At 37.4% G+C, this 26402-nt stretch overlaps 1 protein-coding gene across 1 annotated transcript in view; it reads left to right on the plus strand.

The window, feature by feature from the left end:
• The window catches only part of SEL1L (SEL1L adaptor subunit of SYVN1 ubiquitin ligase), a 34817-nt gene extending 13930 nt beyond the window's left edge, over positions 1-20887 (plus strand). The window contains exons 7-21 of the mRNA XM_068192681.1: positions 1312-1365; positions 1445-1504; positions 2125-2206; positions 2520-2674; positions 3412-3468; positions 4461-4529; positions 7044-7121; positions 8276-8338; positions 9119-9206; positions 9454-9602; positions 10176-10341; positions 11795-11869; positions 13467-13639; positions 15633-15761; positions 16953-20887. Of these exons, the coding sequence (XP_068048782.1) occupies positions 1312-1365; positions 1445-1504; positions 2125-2206; positions 2520-2674; positions 3412-3468; positions 4461-4529; positions 7044-7121; positions 8276-8338; positions 9119-9206; positions 9454-9602; positions 10176-10341; positions 11795-11869; positions 13467-13639; positions 15633-15761; positions 16953-17156 (1602 nt within the window). The 3' untranslated portion in view covers positions 17157-20887. The remainder of the gene's footprint in view (positions 1-1311; positions 1366-1444; positions 1505-2124; positions 2207-2519; positions 2675-3411; positions 3469-4460; positions 4530-7043; positions 7122-8275; positions 8339-9118; positions 9207-9453; positions 9603-10175; positions 10342-11794; positions 11870-13466; positions 13640-15632; positions 15762-16952) is intronic.
• The last annotated feature ends 5515 nt before the right edge of the window (positions 20888-26402 follow it).

A 26402-nucleotide genomic window follows, 5' to 3' on the forward strand; every position in this document is an offset into this window, starting at 1 on the left:
TTGTTGCAGTTTTAAAATATTTAACTACCAGTAATATGGGATGGTGATGGTCTTTTAATTTTTCCCCCTTTTGTATGACTGACAACATTGAATGTATAAGTCAAAAAAACAGGTAGATATAGGTGACTCCAGCCAACAAACCTTCTGAAACTGTGTACTTTTTATGTGTTTTTTGTGCAATGTTGTGACTTTTCATTTGCAGTTTTATCTGAATTTATAATCTAGGAAATAAAAACTCCTAGGAAACTTGACATGTGTTTAGTGGATTGGGACTTGCTTTGTCCCTGTGCCTTTGCACACAGAATTATTCATACTTACTGTTACAAAATGTCATAAAATATGGGTGTTACTGATTTGTCTCAGTATCTGCATATACTTATTGTTTAGTTATCACTTGTTTTGGAAGTGTCAGCTTCTTAAGGAGCTATTAACTTTGTCTTCTCTTTGGCTACTGAATCTCCAGGTGTTCCCTGTTTAATGGTAACCCATTTACCATAGAAAGCAGGAACTTGTTTTCTCTAGAGACTTTATCTCTCAGTGATGACCTTGACTTTTATCGATCTAAAATTCAGTACTGTCTGCATGAGATAATTTTTGTGTATGCTTTCAGATTGCCTAGAATAGTCTTAGAACACTGTGAAATATAAGCATCTTTACATATACACTATCTTCTGTGCTATTAGTTTCTATTCTGAGCTGCCAGCGGTAACAGGTGTGATAGGTAGAGCAATAACTATGTAAATCTTTAAAACAAAAATAACTTCTGAAAAAATCTCAGATAAATAGCTCAGAGCATTCTGATTGTTTGTATTTATAGTCACAGTTGCAAGTAACCAGTGGAGGAAGAGATGCAAAACTGTGAATTGATAGGATCTGTGAATCAAAGAGTGCGAGTCTTTTCTATGCAAGGCTGGGGTTTACAGATCTTTACACTGGTGTCTGAGGCAAACTGGGTACATGAATAACCTTATAGATACTGCTTAGCTTCACTTGAGGGTCTTGAAACTGGGATACTTTCACTGTTTAAGACCTTTGGATCTACACTTGATATTCTGGGAAGTAGTAGTTTGCTCCATGCATTTGATTCATTTGTCTGAATTGTAGTGAAACACTAATTAATGCTAGCATCCTAAGCAACTGAATGATTTTGAAACTTCATACTTTGAAAGGGGCAGGGAAGAGCATAGATATAGGCAGCACCAAACTGAAGGTAGAGCTTGGCATACTCTTTGCAGCTTTGAATCTTTATGCCTATATATTCCAGGAGAACTGATCCATGGTTTTTTAAAAGGTATGCTTTTTTATTTCTAGGCGCTTGGATTTCTATATGCATCTGGCCTAGGAGTCAATTCTAGTCAAGCTAAGGTAATTTAGAAATTTTGTGTGTGGTCTGGTGTTTTCTCTTGGGGGCTGATGTTAAATAACCAGTGATTTTTGTTTTAAGGCCCTGGTGTATTACACTTTTGGAGCTCTAGGAGGAAATCTGATTGCTCATATGATCTTGGTAAGTAAGATGGTTAATAACCTTAAACATAAAAGAGTATTTTTGTACTCCTACATTTTCAGTGTTAAGATTTCCTTTCATATGAATACCCTGTCCAAATACTGCATCATTTTGCATGAATTGGGTGGACAGTAGTATCTTCCCCATTATTCATTTTTAATTCAAGGATGAGTCTGCTCATTTTAAGCTATGTGCCGCTATGAATTTAGATGGACTATGTTTACATCTCTTGACTTAAATCAGAGTTGTCAGACTTAAAATTTTTGTAATCAAATGAGTACTATGAAAGAGTTCTTTACAGAAAATGCTGTTTTAATTAGTACTGTGAGATTTAAGACAAAGTGCAATATGTAAATAAAAGGCTTTACATATTTTCTGTTAAGCATTATTCTATTTGTTTGCTTTTTCTTGAGTAATATCTGAACTATGCTGGCCATGTTTAACCTTTTAATAGTGTCAGTCATTTGTTTTTTTTATGTAGCTACAATGGGCTCGTGACCTTCGTCCAGCCTATTGTCTTGTCAAATCTTGATCAAGTCATGTGAAAGAAGTTTGTAACATTGCAAGCAGTATGTTCCCAACTAATTGATAGTCCCATATTTATGCCATTTCCTTTCTAGGGTTACCGGTACTGGGCTGGGATAGGCGTCCTTCAGAGCTGTGAATCTGCTCTCACTCACTACCGACTTGTAGCTAATCACGGTAAAAACGTTTTACTAGGGTAACATTACTGACTTTCTGTGTGCTTCTTTATCATTCAGCTGGAAGATACTAAAGTACTTCCAACATTAATAGGATAAATAGAGAACTTCTGCTATTAAACAAGTTACCCATTTGGCTCTGCATTACGATATGCTATTTTTATCTCTATTGAAATGTCTTAAAGGGTGTCAAAGTAATTAATTCTCTCTTGAGTAACATCTTGAAGCTCTGTAAATGTCTGGTTTTACTAAGTTATGGTGTAACTTCTGTATTGAAAAAACCTGTCTGAAAATTTATCTCATCTGTTTTCCAGTTGCTAGTGACATTTCCTTGACTGGTGGCACAGTGGTTCAGCGAATTCGCTTAGCAGATGAAGTAGAAAATCCAGGAATGGCAAGTGGGATGCTAGAAGAAGACTTGATCCAGTATTACCAGTTTTTAGCAGAGAAGGGAGATGTACAAGCACAGGTAAGATTCAGTTCACCTAATGACATTCAGATATTTTCAAAAATTACAGGAACATCTTTATGAAACATGGGAAAGCATTGTAAGTTTAGTGTTCTCTTCATTTGGAATCAACCCGTTTCCTATTTTCCCCTTAGTTTCTATGTGAAGAGACTTATATTTTAGTGTGTTTAAGGTAGAACTTGGACAGAAAATGCAATTTTTTTTGAAAACAACTTTAGCATCCTAGGAATGAGATCTTGGCTTTCATTAGAAACCAGCCAGACTATTTCAAGGATAGCTTCAGATGTTGTGCAGGAAGGCTAGATAAAAATACTGGTCTTGACAAGGGATTTCAATTTCTCACTGCTCCTGCTCTTGTGTGACTGCTGCATGCTGCAGACCGGACCTCTATACACAGTCCAGGAGGGGAGGATGCTAACAGAGGCAAATTGCCCCAAGCCAACTTGTTCATGTATCGCTTATGACTTAGGTAGGCAGGATTCAGATGAACAGTTGTTACTTTACATCTAGGACAGTATGTTGCTTCTATCTATGATAAACTTCCATTTAGGCTAGTGTGAAAATGTAGGACTGTACTCTAGTTATTGAAGCAAATCTGTGCCTTCAAACTTTGGGGCATCTTTTAACTCTGATATTGTCTGTCTTTGTGCATGTAATTAGCTCGCCTGTATCTGTAGTGCTAGAAAAAGGAGGTCCCAAGGGAAAAGTCACTTACTTGCAATGTAAATTTTTTTTAGGTCGGCCTTGGACAGTTGCACTTGCATGGAGGAAGAGGAGTAGAGCAAAATCATCAGGTACCTTTTCTCTATATCTCTGATGCATATTACACTAGGCAGAGGGGGAGAAAGTATAACTGAGAAACTGATGCAAAAGTGTGTAAGTACCACTGTATGATATGTAATAATTTCAATAGCCTTATTCAATAAAACTTAGTCTTTATGTGACTAGAAGATGGAACTGATTTTTTTACATAATTAGTTTAAGATTAACCATCTCAGAAATAAGAATGTCAAAAATAAAATCTTCTTATCAAGTAGTACTGGAGCAGGCTGAGCTTTTGTAAATGTGGTACAATCTTCATGATGCAGTGGGCCTGCATTAGTGATGATAGTGTAGTTTGTGGCTTGCAAGAATCTTTTGCTTCTGTAGACAAAACACTGCAACTTGAAATACTAAAGATATTAAGTGTGCATAGAAAATAGAACTTCTGCAGATGTAAGCCAAGCTACCTTGCTTATGGAAGTTAAAATAGTTGACCTCGTCTTGAAGTATGTATTGAAAAAATGGAGTGCTAAGGATGTGGAGTCCTGAGGATTATTTAATCCAGTACAGTAATTATTTAACAGAAATTATTAGTCATCATATTTAAAATACCTCAAAATTACTGCTTCAGGAGGGTTCAGAGATTATAGTGAGTGATCAGAAGGAGTATAACCAGTTTCTGTGTAAAAGTAGAATAGGAATTGGCAAATCTTGCCTATTCTAAACAGGGTTTGATGGTACAATAAGAAAGATTTACCTGTGTAGCTAGTGCATAGTAACAGTTGTAGTTTGTTGGTTTTTCCCCTTCTGGTTTTTGGAATACACTGGTTGGAGGTATTGCTACTTAATATTGCAATTAAATAAGTGAAGAGCCCTGTCACATATATTAAAATAGGTGGGATTGGTAACTTTTATTCCCAGAAGAACCTGGTAACTTGGCAAACAAATCTACCTGCTTCTACTCCATTTGCAAGAAAAGTTGTTCAAATCATGGTGATTAAAACACTTGTTTTCTTTTCTATAGCGAGCATTTGAATACTTCAATCAAGCAGCTAATGCTGGCAATTCCCATGCTATGGCTTTTTTAGGAAAGGTAAGATATAAACACTCTGAAAAGTAAGAAAACTGCCTTGCAATGAAAAATAGAGAATGTTTCCTACTTTCTGATATCAGTCAATCTAAAACTTGAATTCTGGAATCTAAGTATTGCAGTTTATCTCCTGTTTTGAATTTTTCTGCAGGATTTGAGTGTTGTAGTCTTTTATGTCTTGTCTAAGTTTTCCTTTACTTTAGGAATTTTTGGAGTTTTTTTAAACAGTGCTTGAACTAGAGTTTTGTTTGGGTTTTTTTTAATCAAATAATTAAATATTTGAATGTCCTTTTTCTGTGGTGGAATTCAAAACTCTAAATAGGCAACTACTCTTTTCCACACAATGTATGGGGGAAACTAGGCTTCTCAAAACTTTTCCCAGAAGAAAATACTAAGTTGTGAAAGGAAATGGGAAGGAAATTATTTCCATTCCATTCTGTGTAGAGAATTGAGGCATCTGAGTCAGAATTGCCAATAGGCCTGTACTTACTTTGCACTAAAGCTTGAATGTATCTGCAGGGTGGGCCTTTGTTTCAGTTATCTCAGATTTAAGGCTTTTTTGTCTAGAGGCAAATCTTAATCTGACCCATCTGATTGCCTTCTATGATGGAGTGAAAACAATGGTCAGCAAGAGAAGAATGTCTGATAGCAGCTATCTAGATTTCTGTAAGGCCTTTGGCATGGTCCCATACAACATCCTTGTCTTCAAATTGGAGAGACAAGGATTGGAATGGTGGAATATCTGGGGGATAAGGAATTGGCTGGATGGCTATAGCCAGAGAGTTGTGATTAATGACTCTATGTCCAGGTGGAGGCTGGTGACAAGGGGGATCCCTCAGGGCTCTGTCTTGGGACCGGTGCTCTCTAATACCTTTACCAGTGACACAGACAGTGAGATCGAGCGCAGCCTCAGCAAGTTTGCAGATGACACCAAGCTGAGCAGTGCAGTGACACAACAGAAGGATGGGAGGCCACCCAAAGGGACCTGGACAAAACTGAGATGTGGGTCCATGAGAGCCTCATGAAGCTCAAGTAGTGCAAATGGGAGGGCTGCACCTGTACAAATATAAGTGCAGACTGGGAGATGAAGTCATCAAGACCAGCCTTATGAAGAAGGACTTAGGGGATCTCATGGGTGAAAAGCTGGACATGACCCAGCAGTGTGCACTTGCAGCCCAAAAGGCAAACAGCATCCTGGCCTGCATCAAAAGAGTAGTGGCCAACAGGTTGAGGGAGGTGATTCTCCCCCTCTACTCTGCCCTCATGACATCCCACGTGGAGTACTTTGTCCAGTTGTGCACTCCTCAGCACAGGAAAGACATGGACCTGTTGGAGCTAATCAGAAGAGGGCCATCAAGATGATCAGAGGGATGGAGCACTTTCCCAGTGTAGACAGGCTGAGACAGCTGGGGGTTTTCAGCCTGGAGAAGAGAAGGCTCCAGGGCGACCTCATTGCAACCTTCCAATACCTAAAGGGGTCCTACAAAAAAGAGGGAGAGCAACATTTTGCGCAACAGGTAGTGATAGGACAAGGGGGAATGGTTTTAAACTAAATGAGGAGAGATTTAGGTTAAATGTTAAGCCAAAGTTCTTTATTCAGAGGGTGGTGAACCAGTGGAACAGGTTGCCCAGAGAAGTTGTGGGTGTCCTGTCCCTGGAAGTGTTCAAGGCCAGGCTGGTTTGGGCCCTCAGCAACCTAGTCTAGTGGCTAGCATCCCTGCCCATGGCATGGTAGTTGGATCTAGATGATCTTTAAACCAATCTGTTCTATGATTTTTAATTTAAAACATGATTGGCAGGCTGCTGGCAGTGATGACAATGCCTTACTGCTTAGAAAGGTATTTAGGTCACTTGTCTGAGATCGAGGTTGCAGACTACCTTCAGCCTGTGAAGAGCTAAATCCTTATTAGTCCATTTGAGTACCTTCTAAGGTTAGGCTACAGTAAGCACCAGCTCTAGCTCATCTTTTTCAGACTGTCTTTGTAATAGAGGATTCAAAATTAATGTCCTTAAAGCCTAAAAAATAGCATAATATGCTGTTCAAGGCACCTGACAGAAGAAATTGCAGTTACTGCTTTCTCTATTGGTTGAGTGTTTTGTCGTTAATTGTTGTTGAAGTGAACTGTGTTTAGTAACCAATTTTTGCTATGTTTTTGCAAAGTATTTTGACTGTCAATACAGTTTGATGGCCACTGGTCTCAAGATTTTTGCTTGATTGCATGTTTTTCACTGCACATTGGTAGAAATGAAAAATAAAAGGTATTGTCATTTAAAAAAATTAATTTTATTAACTTTTGGGCAGTTAATTTTCCATTAGAAGGTTAAACCCTCTGAATTTTGCAGCAGAGAGGTGTATTTTCTGCTTCTGGACAAGTTCTAATGATTATTCAGTAATGCAATAGTCAGAATAATCTAATTACAGTAACTCCCTCTGAATATGTAAAGTGAAGATGTTTCATGGTCTTCATGCTAAACTGACTACTTGGACTGTTCTTCAATAATGGCTTTCTCTTTCAGATGTATTCAGAAGGAAGTGATGTTGTACCTCAGAGCAATGAAACAGCCCTTCAGTATTTCAAGAAAGCTGCTGATATGGTATGATTATCTGTAAGGTGGAAGTACAGCGTGTGCACTAAGTTGATAAACTCTGAAATGCTGCAAATGCTTCATGTGCTCTTCCATGTGCAGACACTTATTCCCAGCTTCCGTCCCAGCTTAATTAGCTCATAATCTTGCTTCCCTAACATGTCAAAAACTGCTCTGGCCATGGTGCTTCATGAAGCTCTGTTCAGCATAAGGAGTCTAACTCTCATGAATAGAGTCTAACTCTGTTTCATCAATATGAAATACTGTCCATCTAAACAGACTGCAATTCTGTGAAGTGCTAGTCTTTGTGAATTTGAAGTTGTCTTGTCAGAGGAATTTACAGTGCTTCTGTTATATGAATATATAATAGTTTTATACCTCTCATCTCAATGGAATGTTTGCTTTTTGGGAGGATGTATTTTGATCATGTTAATCCCTTATATGTGTCTTTGATCTATGCCTTATGATAGTGCTTGTACAATTAAAGCATGAGTTGTCTTCCAGGAAGGGTGTTCAGCATATGAAACACACTAGATTAAGTTCTAAAGGAATTGTTGTAAGATAACTGCCTTCATGGCTCTTACTTTCCACAATGAGGATGCTGTTCCACATCTCTGTGCTAAAGTAAGGATCTCTCAATGTGCTCACTCTGCATTGACTGAAACTTTCTGATCTGTCCCATTGCCTGTCCTGGGACTGAAGCAGTGCCATAGTGCCTGCTTTTGCAGGGGCAGTGGTTAGTAATGTAGCCTACAGGGCAGCCACCATTCCACCCTTAACACAGGTTCTTAGAGTTACTGGAGTTGTTTTGGGAGCTTCTGTAGCACCCAAAACACTTTGAAGTTGGAAAAACTAAAGATAAGTAAGCTATTAATGCCCCATCATTCTAGAGTTATGAGTTCTACATCTTGTATGACACTGTAAAAGTGTACAGTAGACTTTCATAACTAATGTTGAAAGCTTTTTCCCCGTTCATCAGCTGTGTAGTTACTGAATGAAAGTTATTGCAAATGCTGTTTCCTCCCTAAATAACTATTACTAGGACAAAAAATTAATCTCTCTTGAGTACTATATGTTTTCATGACATTAAACACATACCAGATTTGAAAGATAGAGGTGTAGGTTTTGCCTTTCTTTGCAGAAGTGTTTTTCTGTGTTTTCAGGGTAATCCAGTTGGACAGAGTGGATTAGGAATGGCTTACCTCTACGGAAGAGGTGTTCCAGTGGTAAGCTTTTGACAGTCGTCTTTCTTATCATAGGTGATTGTGTGACTTTTTGTTGCCAACAGATTTTTTTTTTTTTGCTGGAGGGAAGTACTGTGGAAAGCTTAATTGTGAAGATTTCTGTTAGACTGAAAATTCCTTGAGGAAATCTGTAATGTAAAAAAAAAAGCACTATGGGATTAGCAGCTATGAAAGAAACATCCTGATTTTGCTCTCAGAGGTTTGAAAATGTTGCTTAAGCTATTAGAAATGCACAGAAGTGTGCATTTTAACAGGAGATTTGAGCTTGTCTGTAATTTTCTTGTGAAATAAAATCCTAACTGTCCCCATTTTGTGACTTTTGTGGGAGTGAAGGAACACTGAAACTTCTAATTAGTTCATTTGCTTTATTGCTTTTCCCACAGGAAAGTTTCTTGTCAAATGTTTTATATTTAGCTCTGCAAACAGATACTCAAAATTTGAATTAGCCCAAAGTTGAGGAAATAAGTAGGTGTTCCAGAAACAGAACAGAGCTTCCATTCTGTTAAGCATAACTGTTCATAGCAATGCTATATGTGGATGTCAGCTTTGAGATAGCTGCAGAGCTACAACAGGCTAAATGTTATTGTAGTCTATTTCATTTTTTGCTTCCAGATTTTGAACAGGGGAATATTTTCACTGGAAAATCTTTCTGTAATTTTTCTGTAAAATAGATCTGTCCTTTCACATATGCACATGCATAATTTCTCTCTTAAACTTTGGTGAATTGCAAGGCTCTAATGACTGGACCAAATCTTCCTGCAGAACTATGAGCTAGCACTGAAGTATTTCCAGAAGGCTGCAGAACAGGGGTGGGTTGATGGACAGCTTCAACTGGGTTCCATGTATTACAGTAAGTGACATCAAAACCATTTGCAGGTCTAAGCACCTGCCCTTTCAGTCACTGTTCACTAGGTGGCATTAGAAGTGTGCATACACTGCATGTAGAATGGGCTTTCTACATTGAGCTTGTATTTAGTTCTGTTTTTTCCTGACTTTGTCACAAAGCTTTTCTAGAGTAATTTTAAAGAGTAAGTACTGTTTCATACAATGCTGCTTTGCAAGAGGAATGAGTAACAATGATTTAACCTTTCTTTTAGATGGCATTGGAGTCAAGAAAGACTATAAACAAGCTTTGAAATATTTTAACTTGGCCTCCCAGGGTGGCCACATTCTCGCTTTTTATAATCTGGCTCAGATGCATGCTACTGGCACTGGAGTGATGCGGTCCTGTCATACTGCTGTTGAGGTAAGGCCACCTGTTTGTTAAGATCAGTAATAGTGACTTGCAAGAGATTGGCTATAACCATATCAGCCTGTATAGGATGTTTCCAGCAGTGACTGCAGAGTCAAGGCTATCAAAAGGGAAGGCGATACATTAGCAAACTTTTTTGTATTTAATGAGAAAAATCTTTGGCTTTTTTGTTATGTCAGGTTTCTGTTTCCTTTATTAACTTTGAAGAAAATCAAAAGAATGGAATGCAAAGCAAGCAACAGTAACTTATAAGTACCAAATTCTTCTTTTATTCTTGGAGTTAAGTGTAACAAAACTAAGATACTAAATAATTCTGAGTAAGCATCTGAATCTTACAAGTTGCTGTCTTTGCTAATAATCTTACAAGTTGCTAAGCATCTATCTGCTTAGCTCCTTGTATCTTAAAGTAAGCCTTTCTTGAGCAGTGGAGTTTGCTTGTCATGTTTTTATGTGAAATACAAATATTTTGAACAGGCATCAGAATGTGAAAGTGTTACTTCTTGCAAAACCTAAATTTTTGAAGTTCCTGACAAACCAGTATCCTCCCCCTTCCTTTTTCCTCTGCAGTTGTTTAAGAATGTCTGTGAACGGGGGCGTTGGTCTGAAAGACTGATGACTGCCTACAACAGCTATAAAGATGGTGATTCAAATTCTGCTGTGGTTCAGTATCTTCTTCTGGCAGAGCAAGGCTATGAAGTCGCACAAAGCAATGCTGCTTTCATACTTGATCAGAGTAAGAATCTGAATATGTACTGAAAAGGGTTTCTCTGGAGGTGGAATGTTAGAACTTTAATGAAGCTCTTGTCCTCTTTCCTGCTTTTCACACTGGAAAGTTATCAGTTTTCATTTTCACTTCTAAAGATGATTTCGTAGACTGAAAGTTACAATACATTCAATTTCTGACTTAGGGATTTTAAAATGGCATAAGCAGAGAGTCTTTAGAAAATTGCACAGTGCTAAAAATTCTCTTCCCTGGATTTCCCAAGCACAATTGTAAAAGTAGGGATTGCTTTAGGTTTACTTTTGACCTGTACTATGCATAGAAGTCATAGTGTCCTTTGTTCTTTCTCTTGTAATGCATTTTCTCAGCACCTTCTTCTTTTTGTGACTTTACTGATGTTACTCTTGAAGCAGGTGTAAGGAGCTGGGCAGTTGATTCTCTTAGATTTGAAAAAAAACTTGTCCTATGTGTCTTGCTGGAACTAGATGGCTTGAACTTGGATTTGAGTTTGAAGTCATTGGGAGACAATGGAAGTGCAATGGCAAATCTTTCTAGAAACTGCAAAACCCAGTATTTTAAACTTTCTCTATACCAAATCTAGGTCTCATTGCCAGCTTTGTCTTAGTATGGAAAGCACCTATTGGTGGCTGATGGGCTAATCTAACATCTTCATTTCTAGTTAATGTTTTTTAAAGGTGTCTGAGTTAATCATCTTTAGATAAGGTACAGTAATGACAGTCTTGGCGGGAAGTGCATGCTTGCAAAGAAACAGCATTTTTCTATGAGTTAAAACTCTTATCGCCTTTACTCAGATATATCTGCATCTCAACTGGGGATTGATTTAAAATGACTTTATATGTTTTATACAAAATCCTTGTATCAGCTGTGGGATAGTACAGCTGAAACCATAATTACACTAGAAGTTCAAGTTATAAATCCTTTCAATTATCTGATAGTTCATGAACCTTCAAACTGTGACATGGACAACTTCTGAAGTAGCCGAAGCACTGCCATGTAAAAGACTGCAGTCTGGCTGGTTAAGGAGTTGAAGCCTTCGTTTTACCTGACTAGTCCTGGGTTTCAGATGGCCAAAGCTATAACAGCCTTGTATTTGTCAAAGTCCAAATTATGTGCTCTTAAGACTTGCATTTTCTGTCATTCCTCAAGTATGCATCAGAATCTCCTACAGCTGGCATGGGAGAGACACTTGGTAAGCCATAGTTCAGGGTGAAATTACATAGTTTGTTCCTAGCCCTCTTATGTAGGCAGATAAATGGAAAGGCCATATAAATGAAAGGGGTTTTTATGAGTTTCAGATGGGTTGAATCTTGTTTGTTCTGTAACACAGATTGCCTCAAGTTTTTAATATATTTCAGCAGACTGAAGATAAGCAGGGTTTTTTTTTTTTTGTGGTTGTGTGTGCTTATACCATGGTTCTATTTAACTAGATTATTTTCTTCTTTAGAAGAAGCTAGCATAGTAGGAGAAAATGAAACCTATCCTCGAGCTTTGCTTCACTGGAATAGAGCAGCTTCTCAAGGTATGCGTGTACCTCACAATTCCAATCTGTTTCTTTTTATGTTGAGGGATACATTCAGTGTAGGTTTGCAGCTGCAGTGTGAGCTGCAGGTTGAGCTCTGGGTGGGAGGAGCCAGAGGCAAGGGGCTATGAACTGCCAACCTTTTCCATAACAAGGGGCTCAGGGACCTGTGGCCCAGCCAGGTGACAAGACACAGCAGGAGCCAAGAACCGCAGACTTAAGTATGAACAGACTGTGAGGGTATAAAAACCCAGGGATTCTTTTGTTTGGGATTCCTCCTCGGAAATACAAGCTCAAGCTGTTTTTTGTGCTACTTTGCCATTATTAAATTATTTAAGAGATTCAGGCATCTGAGACTCTGCTCTTGGAATCCCAGGGTCGAACCAGTAAAGAAAGCTTGTTTGACTGCCTGAGAGTGGCACAAGAGAGTGGCACCAATCAGCCCTTGCAGCCACCCACTGCAAAGGGGGAAGGAGCTTCAGTCCCTGCAGTAACAGTCTGTAGTGGTGGGAGTGTGATGACCAGAGTGCCTCCCAAATGGTCAGATAGGAAGGTTTCCTTAACATTTAATAGAGCCATTAATGCCCAGTTTCATCTGTTTTGCTATGAAACATGTAAAGAGGGAAAGTTTTCATCTTCCTGTTAACAGAAGTTGTATCCCAGATAGGGTAGTTGGTGTTCTTGGGTCTATTGTTAGCTATAGTGTCATTAAAATATCCTTGCATGTCTGAGCCTTTCTGTGGTTCTGAAGACTAAAAAGACTAAATTACAAATGTACTATGTGTTTCTTTTGCTGTTCCATATGGAATTGTAGAGCAGTGTTAAACAATATTAGCAACATTTACACTGACTTTTCTAAAAATATATCTGCTTGGAAAAATAAATCCAAAATCCATAAGAGTAGTTTGTTACTTTTCATCATTTATTAAGAAATGCAATTTCCTATTCAAAGTAAGCAGTGATGAAAAATGCATCCTTGCTCTCTAAACAACACAAATTTAAACTCTAGTGCTTGTTTACCTACCCTAAAATAACCAAAAGTTAACTTAATGATGAAATATCTTGAGGCATCGAACTTCCAAAAGGATGTATCTACACTACTATCTGTCTACTCGTTTTTGACTTTAGAGCAAGAGTACCATGCAAATTCAGACTTTCAAGGCTTTTAGTTGAAAGTTAAGAAATTGACATGATGACATGAATGATGAGACACTATTTTTAAAGTTTCCAGTGTTACTGCTTTTAAAAAAGAGGTTGAATCCTTTAAAGGCCATATAAAAAATGAAAAGTTTTTCTGTAATAAGGGACTGATCCTGAACATGTTGTGGGTTTTCAGCTGATACCACTTCATAGCAATAAAAATGTTGGTAGGATTACCAGGAAAAGGTCTTACCTGCAAATAGAAATTGGTTGTGTTTTGGTTAGCTTAACCAAATTTTAAAAATAAAAGCTGTTTATGTGAGGGAGTGGTGAAAGATAAACAGTTTGTACACACTGTGAAAAGTAATACTAACGGTCCTGCTGCATCTTCATAGGAAGCCAAAAGGGTTTCTTTGCCTAGCTATTTTATAATTTTTTGTTGTTTTTTGATTTATAGGATATACTGTTGCAAGAATTAAGCTTGGAGATTACCATTTTTATGGGTTTGGTACTGATGTTGATTACGAAACTGCATTTATTCACTATCGACTAGCATCGGAACAGCAGCACAGTGCTCAAGCAATGTTTAATCTGGGCTACATGCATGAGAAGGGATTGGGCATCAAGCAGGTGAGTAAGCTGTACGCTGAGAGTCTTTGTTAGAGTACATTTGCTGATATTCAGTTAAGTCCACAACTACTACTGGGCTTTGGGTACTCTATAACCATGAAATTGCAATTAGCATGTCTCCCAATAGGCAAGGGACAAGTATATTGACTTTGCACTTAACTATGTGAAGTAATGATGTGTAGACAGGGAAGAAATGTTTGCCCAAAACCATGAATATTGGCAAAAGAGTGCCATATGCTTCAGAAATGCTTTCAAGACTTTGAAGTGTCGTAAAATGAATGCAAATCAACTCCAGGCTCATGGTATTTTAGTAAAGGATTATTCTTGTCCTCTGAAACACTGGTTAAATTGTTTCCTGTATCGTGACATTTTGAAAACAAGGTAACAAAGCATAACCACGACCAAATCAGCTGTGGTTTTTCAAGTTAGGCAAACATCACCTAAAGAAGACAGTATAGGTTTTCCTAGGAAGCCTGTGGTGTGTTGCTGTCCATGAGTTAATTCTTATGGAATCCAGAGCAACATATTTCTGTATGTGTCAAAATAATGTAATGGGCAAATGCATACTAATTTTGAGCAGCCTACCTTAGCGTCATGTATGAATTTAATAATAACTTGACATGAAACTGTAAGAAATGGCTTAATTTTCCCTATTTTCAGTAAGCTTCAACTTTTTTTTTTTTGTCTACTATGCACCTTTTAATTATTCCGTTGGTCTGTTATAAAAGACCAATTTTTGCTTCTTGACAAAATATGAGAACAATACAGAGCAAATCATAAGTCGATACTTTTACTTTGGCAGCATCGGGCAATCAACATTTGAAAAATGCTTAGTGACCTAGATGTAAAAGTGACAATACAGTACACAAACTGTATTTTTTTCTGAAGTTCATTTTCATATGTTACTTTAGGATGGTTTTCCCTTTGTAACTGAGCCCTCAAAGGTAGTTAACTTCTGAAAATAAGTCTGCAGCTAAAAGCAATAGTTCTAAAGTTGGAGGTTTCCTTTAAAAAAAAATCCTTTCAGTCATGGACCTTTTTATTTTGCTGCTGTCTTGAATACAATACAATTTAGATCAAATAATAAAAAATGTGAAAAGGTTATTGCATGATGTTCAGCATGATGAGAAAAAATATTCCTAATGCTGTCATTTGCACAGTGTTCTCCAGCCTGAAGCAGAGATGGCTACACAGAGAGCCAAAGTGAGTGCACAGAGGCTCATGATGACCATATGTAGCCTTGCTTCATGCAGAGGAATAATACTTTCTCTCCTTCAGATCCACCATGGAATGAAATGTTGAATTGCAAGGGAAATAGAGATAGTTAATATAGATAAAGGAGCACTGAGAATGTCTAAGCAAGGAAACTGCATGTATAAAACCAGTCTTAGTAATTCTGAATATGTAATGTCCTTGCTTTCTGTGTTCTAAAACATTACAACTGTAAGATGAGAAGATGGATATTTAGGACTGATTTAGATAAAGCTAGGGGCTGGGCCAGGATATTTTAAAAAAAGGCTAAGACTGAATTTTGCATGAAGCAGAATTCCTTAAATTGCTCTCTGTGCCAGACTGCTCTCACCAATGCCAGTTTATGTGCAATTTGGACAAGTAGTAAAATCTGTGTAAATGTGCAGAAATGGTTAGAAGCTGCACTACGCAGCAGGCATACTGTAGCGTAACTGAGAGGAAATGTTGCTGCATATTCCTCTGAAACATGGGTTTTCTAAGTCTTTTATGTTTCTTGTGTTGTTGGAGATGTTACAGTACAAGAGTTACTGAAATATTTGCCTTGGTTTACAGTGAATAAGTTGAATATGTTATTACTAACCTGTTTGTGAACTTCAATTCTAGTGTCAGTTAAAATAGTTTCATCCTCAAATTGAAGCTTCCATTTACTTGTATATTCAAAGATGAACATATCTCAGAAAAAAAACCTATGGTTAGTTTTTCAAGTTCTTCAAAACTCTGCTTTGAATTTTCTTACCTTCAGGATATTCATCTTGCCAAACGATTCTATGACATGGCAGCTGAAGCAAGCCCAGATGCTCAGGTTCCAGTCTTCCTAGCACTTTGCAAGCTAGGAGTGATTTATTCCTTGCAGTACATACGAGAAATCAATGTAAGTAATGCCGAATTAAAAGAAAACGGCAAATGTGTTTCCCATTTTTTAAATAAGCTCAATTTGTAATTTGACTTAAGTAAAAGTGTTGCTTGAACCTTCTGCAAACTTAGGATAGATTGTTTTCGACTGTTGCATATTAAGGAAGTCACTGAAGCTTTTATTCCTATTTCCTATTTGTGCAACTCTGTGAATCTGAAATATGCACCGACAGTGCTCTTCTGTGCTGTTCTTCCCTTGAAGAGAATTTCTCAAAACTGTTTGACTGTTCATATCTATGACCATCTGCTATCAAAATGAAGCAGATTAAACTGATATAATTGCTCAGGGGAAAAAAATAATATCCCTAATTCTCATGCTATTTTATATTCAGCTGTAACAACCCCATTATAGTTGTTTGATCTCTGTGGGGGAAAAATGTGTTTGTATTAGATAATTCAGGTATTTTATAGTGTTTCTACTGGGTGATGGCCCTGAAAAAAAAGTTTTCCGGAATTAAAGTGGAGTGTCGCAAATATTTCTTAGTGTTCTGACATGTTACTGCCTTTTTGGATTATTTAATAAATTAAAATGGTATGGAAGTTATTACCACTTAGAGCAAATGCAGCTTCAGGCAATTCAGCAAAGTTTGACAAATCATAGTAGTCTTGAGGCTGAGGACAGTCAAAAGTCAATTGGGCAAATACCCACGTAGCACTCACAGAAGCTGGTATGCAGAACACTGCAGATTTAAATTGGCAGTGACTGTGTAGTATCATCAGATATACTAGTGAAGCAGAGAAGTGCATGTTGGTTAATCCTTATGTAAATGGAGTCTTGCAAAAAGGCACTTCAATCAAAATTCCCTGTCCATTACCTGCAAAAACCTCAGCATTGTACCACACAAGTGTCCTGAGGCTTAATGCTCTGTCATTCATGGGAAAGCCACAAAACTCCATAGTGGAACTTTCATCTCTAAAATAGAAAATGGAGTACCTTATTCTATATAGCATGCCTCTTAGTCTTAATGGTATTTTAGTTCCTGGAAACTAAGAATGTCACTGATGTGATACTATTTTTTTTCACAGAGGAAAAGTGCCACTAGCTTTTAAAACTGATACTTGTATGTGAAAAGTGTTACAAGTCAAATTTAAAATCAAAGTAATTTCCCATTTGTGTTCTTTGACATGATGTGGACTTTTTCTTTCTTAGATAAGAGAGGTATTCTCACACATTGATATGGACCAGCTGCTGGGGCCTGAGTGGGACCTCTACCTTATGACTATCATCGCCTTGCTCCTGGGAACAATTATAGCTTACAGACAAAGGCAGCACCAAGCAATTCCCAGACCAGCAGGACTGCGGCCAGCTGTGCCTCAACAAGAACCACCCCCAGAGCATCAACCACCACAATAGCAACAACAGCCTCAGTGAAAGAACTGGATTTTTCCAAAAGGAACAATTTTCATTGTGAATTAGGACTTTGGATCAACAGTCCCTCCCCCAAAAGAGGCACAAAGAAGTTAAAAAAAATGTTTGAAAGCTGCTTAGAATGATGCCTTTTTTCAGGGATAAGAAAATTATTTTGAAACTGATTTGAATGTTATTTCAGTGCCAATGGAATAACACTATGGCTTTTTTCATGGAAACACAAGAGTGCTACTACAAAAATGTTGCCTGCTGTATCTAGTTCCTCTTTATTCAGAGTCCTTTTCATCTCCCAGAGAGACAGAAGGCTAGCAGTGGAAGGTTTTTGCCTGCTTGCTAGCAGTTGCCCTTTATAAAAGTAATAATAATAAATTTATGGCCAATTTAAGTCCAAGAAGCTGACCTATATTCAAATTCTGAAGACATTACGGCTGTTAGGAACTTAAATTCTGACCTGCATCCCAAGTATTTCTGTAGTCCTTATTTCTTTTTTTTTTTTTAGTAGTATTTCTTTCACTTTGATCTTTTAGGCTGTCTTGGATGGTTTAACATAGATTATTGATAAACCCTGTAAAACTAAGCCAGCAAACATGCTACTGTCCATTTGTGCTTTGTTTTGGGTATTTTCCTGCATTCCCCTTAGACAGTTCTCAGCAGTCAGTATGTTGCCCGTGAGGTGGACTGGGACAGATGAGGTCTGTAAAGCTTGTCAGTCAAAAACTGCCCACACAATGCCCAGACCTCACATACTTCTAAAACTTTTCAGGAGACTGTGTACTTTGCAGTCCTTCATGACATGAAAACCTATTGGTAGAGTTGCTAAATTTAAATTTGTCTTTACCAAGAGGCTGAGTCTAGATAACAGAAAGCACCAGTATTACTGCACACACTGAAGAAAGGAGAGAGCCAGAAGTCTCAGTGAGTTAGCTGACTTGCTTTTGGAGTTGGAAGTTTTGTGGTTAATTTTCAACAAACCTGTTAGTGATTTGCACTGCAAGAAAGAAATGTGTGTATCTCATGCATGCATCTGCTTAATGCATCTACAAAAAAGAGCCACAAAATGCATGCTCTCTACAAAAGGGCATGGGCTTATGCCATTGATGCTACTCCAAAGCTACAGGGGTGCTCTGGCTGTCGCCAACCTCTCTTGTACCTGGCGTAGAGGAAAGTCACAGTCATGTCTCTGGCTGTGCCATCTCAAGGACCCCTTGTAAAAAAAAGGAAGAAGACTAGTGGCTCCTTGATGCCACCAGGTCAGTGTAAAGGCCTTTTAATGAGTGTAAAGACTGTGACCTGTGGACTGATTATGTAAGACTGCGATAGGAATCTTCACTTAATGATGATTTTCATTGAACTATAATTTCTGGGGCTGGGGATGGGAAGCAGTGGCAAAATAGTTTAGGAGCATGAAATGCATAATTGTCTGTTCTTATTTTCCAATGGTAGTGAAATACTGGTTTCTGTACTAGCATTAAACCCTCTGAATATACTGTCATAAAGCTGAATGAATACAAATGAGGAGGCTTTAGCTGCTTTCTGACAGAAGCTGTTGTGTTTAAAGGGTTAAGGGCTTCTTTTCATGCAAATGTTTTTCTGGTGTATTGGCAACAACATATCAATACACTTTATTTAGAATTGAGATTTTGGTATGGTTTCATATTTGGTAAATGTGAAAGGAGATCATTGCACAATAGATCTCTAGTTTGGGATAGAAGAAAAGCTATCCATTCTTTTGTAAACGGAAGTGTCACGGATGACTAGTATTAAAGGTACTAGTATTATAGGTAGAACTCAGTACTTCACAATGCTTGTGCTGGTCATATGAAGACAAATCTTTAACTTTAGTGTGGAGGGTTGCAGCATGTGGTAGAGGAATGCCTTGTTCAGTCTCAATCATCATTAGCAGATGAAACAGTATTGAACTTAAATGTAGTGTCTTATATGTACAGCATTCCCCAGCAGCATTTCTAAGATATCTGTGACTTCTGAACACTCCCTCTGAAATAATTTTGCCATTGTCACTTAACTCTTTTTAGCTTGGCATGAGTAAATTAAAGATTATATGGAAAACATTTTTCAATTAAATACCATTCATTCATTGGTATTGATCTCTTAGGCAATTTAACAATTTTGTTACTGCATTATTAAAATGTTTTGGTTGTTGATTTATTAGAACTAAATTCTAAAAGCTCTGTTTTACTTGCATGAGAATCTCTCATCGCTGCTGCTATGTGACAGTCTTACAGATGACTTTCAGTGAATCTGATGCATTTTTACATCCAAGAAATCAGCAGAAGAAAACAAATGAAGATCAGCAAGTTACTTCATTTTAAAAAATGCTTATTGAAGGAGCAATAAGGAAATCTTTCTCCTGCTTTCTTCCCTTCCACCAAATTACTACCACCAACTCTTCAGATGACATTCATTTGAATGTGGTGGTAGAAGAAAAAGGTACTTACCATAAATAATGGCAAGTTAACTCAGGGATTAAAGATATGAATAAGTTTTCTAAATCAGTTATCTACACCATGACTTAAGTTTTTGTGACAATCCCTTACTACTCTGTTCTGAAACTTGCATTTTGAGGAAAGTATATTTAACTCTTACTAGCAATATGTTCCTTGTTGTGCACTCAGTTAATCGAGCATCTTTTTCCTAAAGAAGCTGAGTTGCTCAGTTTACTGCAGTGAAGTACTTTTCCCTTTTGGTAGCACACAGGTTATCTTATAGTTTATATGCAGGAGTAATTTAGAAGGGAAACTTGATGTAAGAGAAATCTTTCTGGGTGTGTTCAGCATGGTTTGAATAGAAAAGCTGTATTCTTTGTGTGTAGTAACATAGGCCAGAGCCTGCCTTTTTGACCTTCATAGACACATGCTCTTCTTTCCCTGCACAGAAAATGGAACTACAGAGCAGTAAGTGTTATTGGTGGGATTTTTATATGTAGGAGAACTGTGGGAAAATATGAAGAAACGCATTATTCTGCACCTCAAATTACTAATCAAATACATTAGCTGTTCTTGCTAGTTAAAAGAAACACTGAACTGTTGAGAAAACAGGATTTTAGTTCATCACTGGTGAAACTTGTCCCAGAGCTGTCTGTTGAAATAATTTTCTTGCTTTATATTGTCCATGATGGGATGGTGTAATAGAAGGTAAGGCCTTTGATACAAACATCCCCGTGAAACTCTTGTGAGATAGTTTTACTCACTTTTTAGTTATCTTCCATAAGTCAGCTACTCTTACTTTAAAAAAATGTTTTAATTTGGGGGGGAGAACATTAGGATATGGCTTGTGAAAGGACTTTTTAAGACTATGCATTGTCTAATTTCCACCTATTATATGCTAGTTTTGGCCTATAAAAGGGGATTACACTCACCTTTGCAAGTTGCTTTCCTTTTAGATAGGCAACAATGAACTGAAATTCTATTTTTTTGTTTCAGAGAATATTAAATTGAAAAGATTTAGTTTGATTTGAACTACTGCAAATGCATATGGCAAATAGGGACTATTGGGGGGAACCCTTTGTTTTTATCAGCTACAGTTCTTTAAAGGGTCTTGTAGGAGTTTTGTAAATTTATTTTGTATTTAAAATCAGTATAAAGGCTGGTCAAATGTAATATAATTGTGTAAACAAATTCTGTTAATAGAAAGATGTACAGATTCATTTTGTACTGTATCTTTAATCTTGTGAAATAAAGATACCACATGTGTGGTTACCCTCAGTGTTCACAGTGGTTATGATGACAGAAGATGTGAATTGCTAGTCATGTGCTCTGGTATATGCCACTGTTCCATGCCTCCCTTCCTATAAGGATTCTCATACTTTCACTTCCATTCCTTAGGAAGGGCAAAGAGAGGAGGAATGGATCATTGTGCATTTTGTCTTCAGTTATGCTATAAACTTGCCCTCTGTGTTCGTGTATGTGTGTGACAGTGTATATAGCATTTGTACCATGGCTGGTAGGCACAGAACTGCTGTGTGATTCAAGAGTAGTGACCAGTAACTTCAGAATTATTACTGCATTTTCAATGATACAGGGATAATTCAGTCAGTTGGAACAGATACTGGGGGAGGGACTACTGCAAGCTAACAGATTTGTTTGCTTTGCAGGCTGTTTTTGACCCATTCATCCCTTCAGTCTCCACCTGTTGAGACCAAGTACTCCCTTATTAAATTCATTGAGTTGATGCGCTTTCCAGTGTGCTTGTTCATTGCGGAGAAGGAAAGTAAGGACAGTGGGGGAGCAGTAATGCCTAGGAAAGGTATCAGTAGGTAAGTGATCCTGAGCATCAGCCCAAATCACATAGTTTTCTGAAGTACCTGGAGGCTTTCCATGTTGTCTGCTCCTGCCAATAGCACTTGTTGCAGGTAAAAGCAGAACTGCAGGTATTAAAACCAGCTTGCGTTCAACTAACAAAGCTCAAGCTTTGTCATCCCTCACCTTCCAAAAAAGTCCATTGTTTGAGATGTGATTGCTGACATACTCAGTTGAGGTGGGGTCAAGTAGATACTTTATTTTATTTGTAGCCTGTGTGTCAATGTGGAGCTGTGTTCTGTGGAGGGAACTGAGTACCAGGTGTATATGATATATGATGTGGTGTAGGAGAGTTTTGGGGATTTCTGTAGCTTTTTTGTTTTAAAAAGCTCCAGGAGTCCATTGAAAACTAGTATGTTTTGTTTGGTTTTGGTTTTTATATTGCTGTATTCTCTATATTTTAGTCTTGAGACTGAAACTAATTAAAATATTATTAGGGAGTATAATTTCTGAACCTGCAAGACCTGTTTGATTAGAATGTGTTATTTGGTATGACAAAATGTTCTTCCTCCTCTCTAAACTATCATAATCTTAATGGATTTTCGAATCATGACTTTGATTCCTTTTTTTTGTAAAGAATATTTGAGGAAAAAAGTCACTCTAGCCTACTTACTGTCAAAAATCTTCAGACTACTGTAATCAACTTCTTCTAAAGCCAAGGATGAGGGAAGACAGTGTACCATCTATCCAGATAATGAAAAATGTAACACATAGTCCTAAATTTTATTTTCAGAAAAAAAGTAAGTGGAGATGGAGTACCATTGTAGTTGCACTTCAGGTAGTAAGGGAGATAGATGTCATTTAGCTTCCACAGAGATGGGTTGCTCACATTTTTATTTCTTTGATGTCCAACTTCTTGAGCTTTCCATATAACATGGGTTACAATTCCAGATTTTTGAAAATAACTTTGAAGAATATCAGGTTTTTGTGTTGCAAAATACTGAAATTATAGCTCTTTGATTCTTCTGTCAATCATTTTCTGTATTTCCTTATTTTTATATGCATGTTTTTCTTCATTCTTCCTCCTAAACATAGGCAGTTCTGTATAAAATTAGTTGTTCTAGTTCCCATCTGTTATGTGGCTCCATTTCTGCACAGGAGTCATACCAACTTTTTTTATTGGTTCTAATTAACTGTTTTTGCTGGGGGAAAAAAATATTGTGCCTGGGATGTGTGTTTGTAGCAACAAGGGGGTGTTAGACAATAATGGCAACTTGGACTTGTTAAATACTAGAGGTCTCAAAGATTGGGAATGGAGTAACTTCCAGACTTTGAGTAATTGTCGCATCTTGAGAGAATGTATGTGTTTATATACATACACATACACAGAGATATAAGAAGCCCTTGGTTGCAGGACCTTCGGAAACTTAACAAAATTAAATAATTCAACAATTTTTATTTCTGTCATATTTGTGGAGCAAAAGTTCAAAATTAAAAAACACTGTAGCTTCTGGTAAGACTTGGTAAATAATGACCTTCCCATGACTATTAAAACTTTTTTAGTATGTAAATCATTCTAAAATGTGCCAAACTGTCTACCAACATTGCTTGGAATATTACATGCACAGCTCCCAGGAGAGTGGCCTCTTTTGCAAGGTTAAATCCATATTCTCTTAGAGGACAAAATCTTTCCCACTAAAATAGGTGATGAAGAAACTTTTTTTAATCATTTTTCACTGACATCATCTGATGCAATTATTTGAGCTATCCAAATAGCTTGAAAACTTACTAAAAATATGTTACGTTATTTGTTTCTGACCAATCTTACTTTAATGTTTGTTAGGCTCCAGACTTTGCTATATACTGAAATTCTGTTAATTAATGGCATTTTAGGTGCTTCTAAATAATTTATTATTATAGTTATCACTGCTACTATTTGGAAATTTTCCCAGATCTAGTCTGTTGGGGAAGATGAAATAGGAAAACCTTATAAATATGATTGCCTGGCAAAAGATTTGGAAAATACAGACATGGAGATGAGAACTAGATTTGAAATAACAAACCTTGACTACTGAATAACTAGAAAACAATAGTATAGCCAGGTTGAAAGCAATCCCCCCTTCTGATTAAACAATGCCCTTTACCTGCAGATAGGTCCAAAGGTCAAATGGAATGCTCTGTCTCACCCCCAATGTATGGTTCATCCCACACCTGTAACCCTCCCCTGAAGTACCAGGTATCTGTGACCCCATTGGCCCAAGTCCTGTTCCAGCCCACCTTGAAGCCCCCTGATAAGGTGTGCCCGAGGGATCGGACGCTCTCTTGGACCTTCCCCTGGGACCCTCACCTGGAACCCTTGCTCCCTCTCTCTCCTTCTCCCTCTCCCCCTGGGCCTGCCACAAGTTGCGCCTGGCAACTCCAAGCAGGGCCTTTCCCCCTTTAATAAACCACATTTTCTAAGACCGACTTCAGAGATCTCTCATCCATCCAAACCGTCCTGGAGACCTGCTCTCGCTACATAGTCAACAGCAATTTTAAAGGAAAAGCCAATTTGCACTGCTAGTATTAAAAAGTGATATGTCAAGTGATAAGTCAAACACACTTCACAGACTTTAAAGTCATCATTATAGCTGATGTTAAAATTACTGAAGAAATATGTGGAATGTTCCAGTTTAAGGCTTATAACTTTGCATTATAAAAAATATATTTCTTGAACAATCATCCAGCTTTGAATTTAAAAGCCTGACAATCTACATGTTGGTGAGTTTTCCAAAGTGATTTTGTTATCTTCATTACTGGGGCAGTGAGATCAGTAGGACTTGAGTTAATTCTTTTCAGGTTGTATTTAGTTTCATCTCTAGTTTTCATCCTATTGATTATAGGACTGGACAGTCCATTAGGAAGAATAGCCACACCAAAATACGTATACATTTTCTTGTAGAATCCAGTGTTATGTTAATGTTCAGCTGTAATTGGATAACTAAAGAGTTCGTATTTTTTACAAATGATTCTGTGTTTGACTTAGTTGTTGAAATCTGGGAAACATTGCACAGAAGGGAGGTGACTCTAGTAAGAAAATTCAGACCCAGTGAGATAAATGTGGTGATCTCACTGCACGCAGCTGTGTTGGCTTTTCCTGCCTCTTTGCTAAACTAACAACTTACTGAGTTCCCTACTAGGAGTCTGATTTTTTTGGAAGGCAAAGGGTGCGAGTAAGTAGGAACTTCTCAAAACAGGGCAAGAAAGAAGGATTTCTTCATTGATGTAATCGCTCAACTAACAAACTGGACATTGTATATTAACTGTTTGTGTACTCTATCTTGCATATTCAGTGAATAGCTCCATAGAGACACAAAAAATACTTCAGGTGTTTTGCACATGTAATTGCAAAAAATTGGCCTAATTATTATGTTTGGGTTTACAAGCCCCAAAGAGTTTACTCTTCAGTACATTGTCATTCTTAGTTCAGTTCCAAAAGGTAGATTGATACAAAATACTTCTAAATGTCTCTGGTGATATTAGTTCAGCATCATAAATCACAGCTCTCATGTTTAGAGTAAACAGTTTGCAAATAATCCTTTGGCTGAAAACTGAAAAACTCTATGGTAAAAACTACTAAAATTTACAGAAAAGTAAACTAAAAATAAATCCCCTTTAAGATTTCAGATCTAGTGTCTCATTAATCCTATTTGGCACTGTGAAAGGTGCTAGAACAAACGATATTCTCTGTCATTTTAAAATACTCTTCCTTATTTAAACACATCAAATAAAATATTAATTTCCACTGTCTCCTTGGGATTTCTAAATGCCAAATCATAAAAACTTTCTTGCAGCTACAGAAAAGAAATCTTTCAAATTACATAAAATGAGTATGTTTGATATGCCTTTAGCTCTCTCTATGCTTATATTAAGCATTTGATGCTTCCAAGTTTCTCCACTGGCCTTTGCACTCCTGGCACTGCTATTCTACAAACTCTTCATTTGCTCAGATTGCAAGAGAACAGATACTCTGCAGATACTTGGTTTGCTGTGATATGGCAAAACAAGGGTGTCTGGTCATTGAGAAATGCCCTTCTGTGGGAAAAATATTGTGTGTGAAGGGGAGGTGAAGGTAATGGTCTGCCATGCTGGAAATAGTGCATTTGTCCCAACAATATTTGCTTTAAACTAATCTTGCCATTACTGAGATGTGCAGTTAAACAAATCTCTCCTGAAGGATGTGATCTTCCAGGCTGGGCTGTGGCAGCTGAAGCAAAGACCATGCAGGTGTGTGCACATGGTCTGTGCTAAGAGCGCTAAGCAAACAATATTTTGGCACCACACATTTCTTTTCTTTTACTGCTCTGTGTGTCAATATCAGCTCACTGGCTGAGAAGTAGCACTCCTGTGAGACTACTTTGTGATTCAGTATAAAGAAATACGAAGTACAGACTTAATTGTGGGAGCAAGTCCAGATAGGTAAAGAAAATCTCAAAGTGCTTCTGTACACTTCTGGATGGAGCCTCTGTTGGCACACCACTAAGGGTTAAGTCACACTGCCTCATTTAATATGATGAAATATATTGAATTCTGTTAACTGACAAATTTAATTAAATTTGCAGTAAAGCTTGCATGAGAATCATGGGTTGGTATTGGAATAAAATAGCATTGTTTTCCAGGATATAATGAATTATTAATATCTTTATAATTAAATATTAACATTAAAAACTCTAGCTGTCAAGTTGAAAGAACAAAAAGTCAGGTTACGTGTATATTCAAAATAAATTAGAATTGGGATCATTCTAGCTTTTAGTTACTCAGTACATGTGTTTATAGCTATGATTTCACATGCTCTAACCCAGTAGAGTCATATCCTAAATACATCTTCTACATCAGTCAGAATATCAATAATAGAATCCTGTAATTTTATGGCTAATATGGTTAATATTGTCATATTCTAGAAAATGGAAGAATATAATCTTTGTTCTTCAAACCC

The sequence above is a fragment of the Anomalospiza imberbis genome, chromosome 6, assembly GCF_031753505.1.
Source record: "Anomalospiza imberbis isolate Cuckoo-Finch-1a 21T00152 chromosome 6, ASM3175350v1, whole genome shotgun sequence".
NCBI classification, from domain to species: domain Eukaryota; kingdom Metazoa; phylum Chordata; class Aves; order Passeriformes; family Viduidae; genus Anomalospiza; species Anomalospiza imberbis.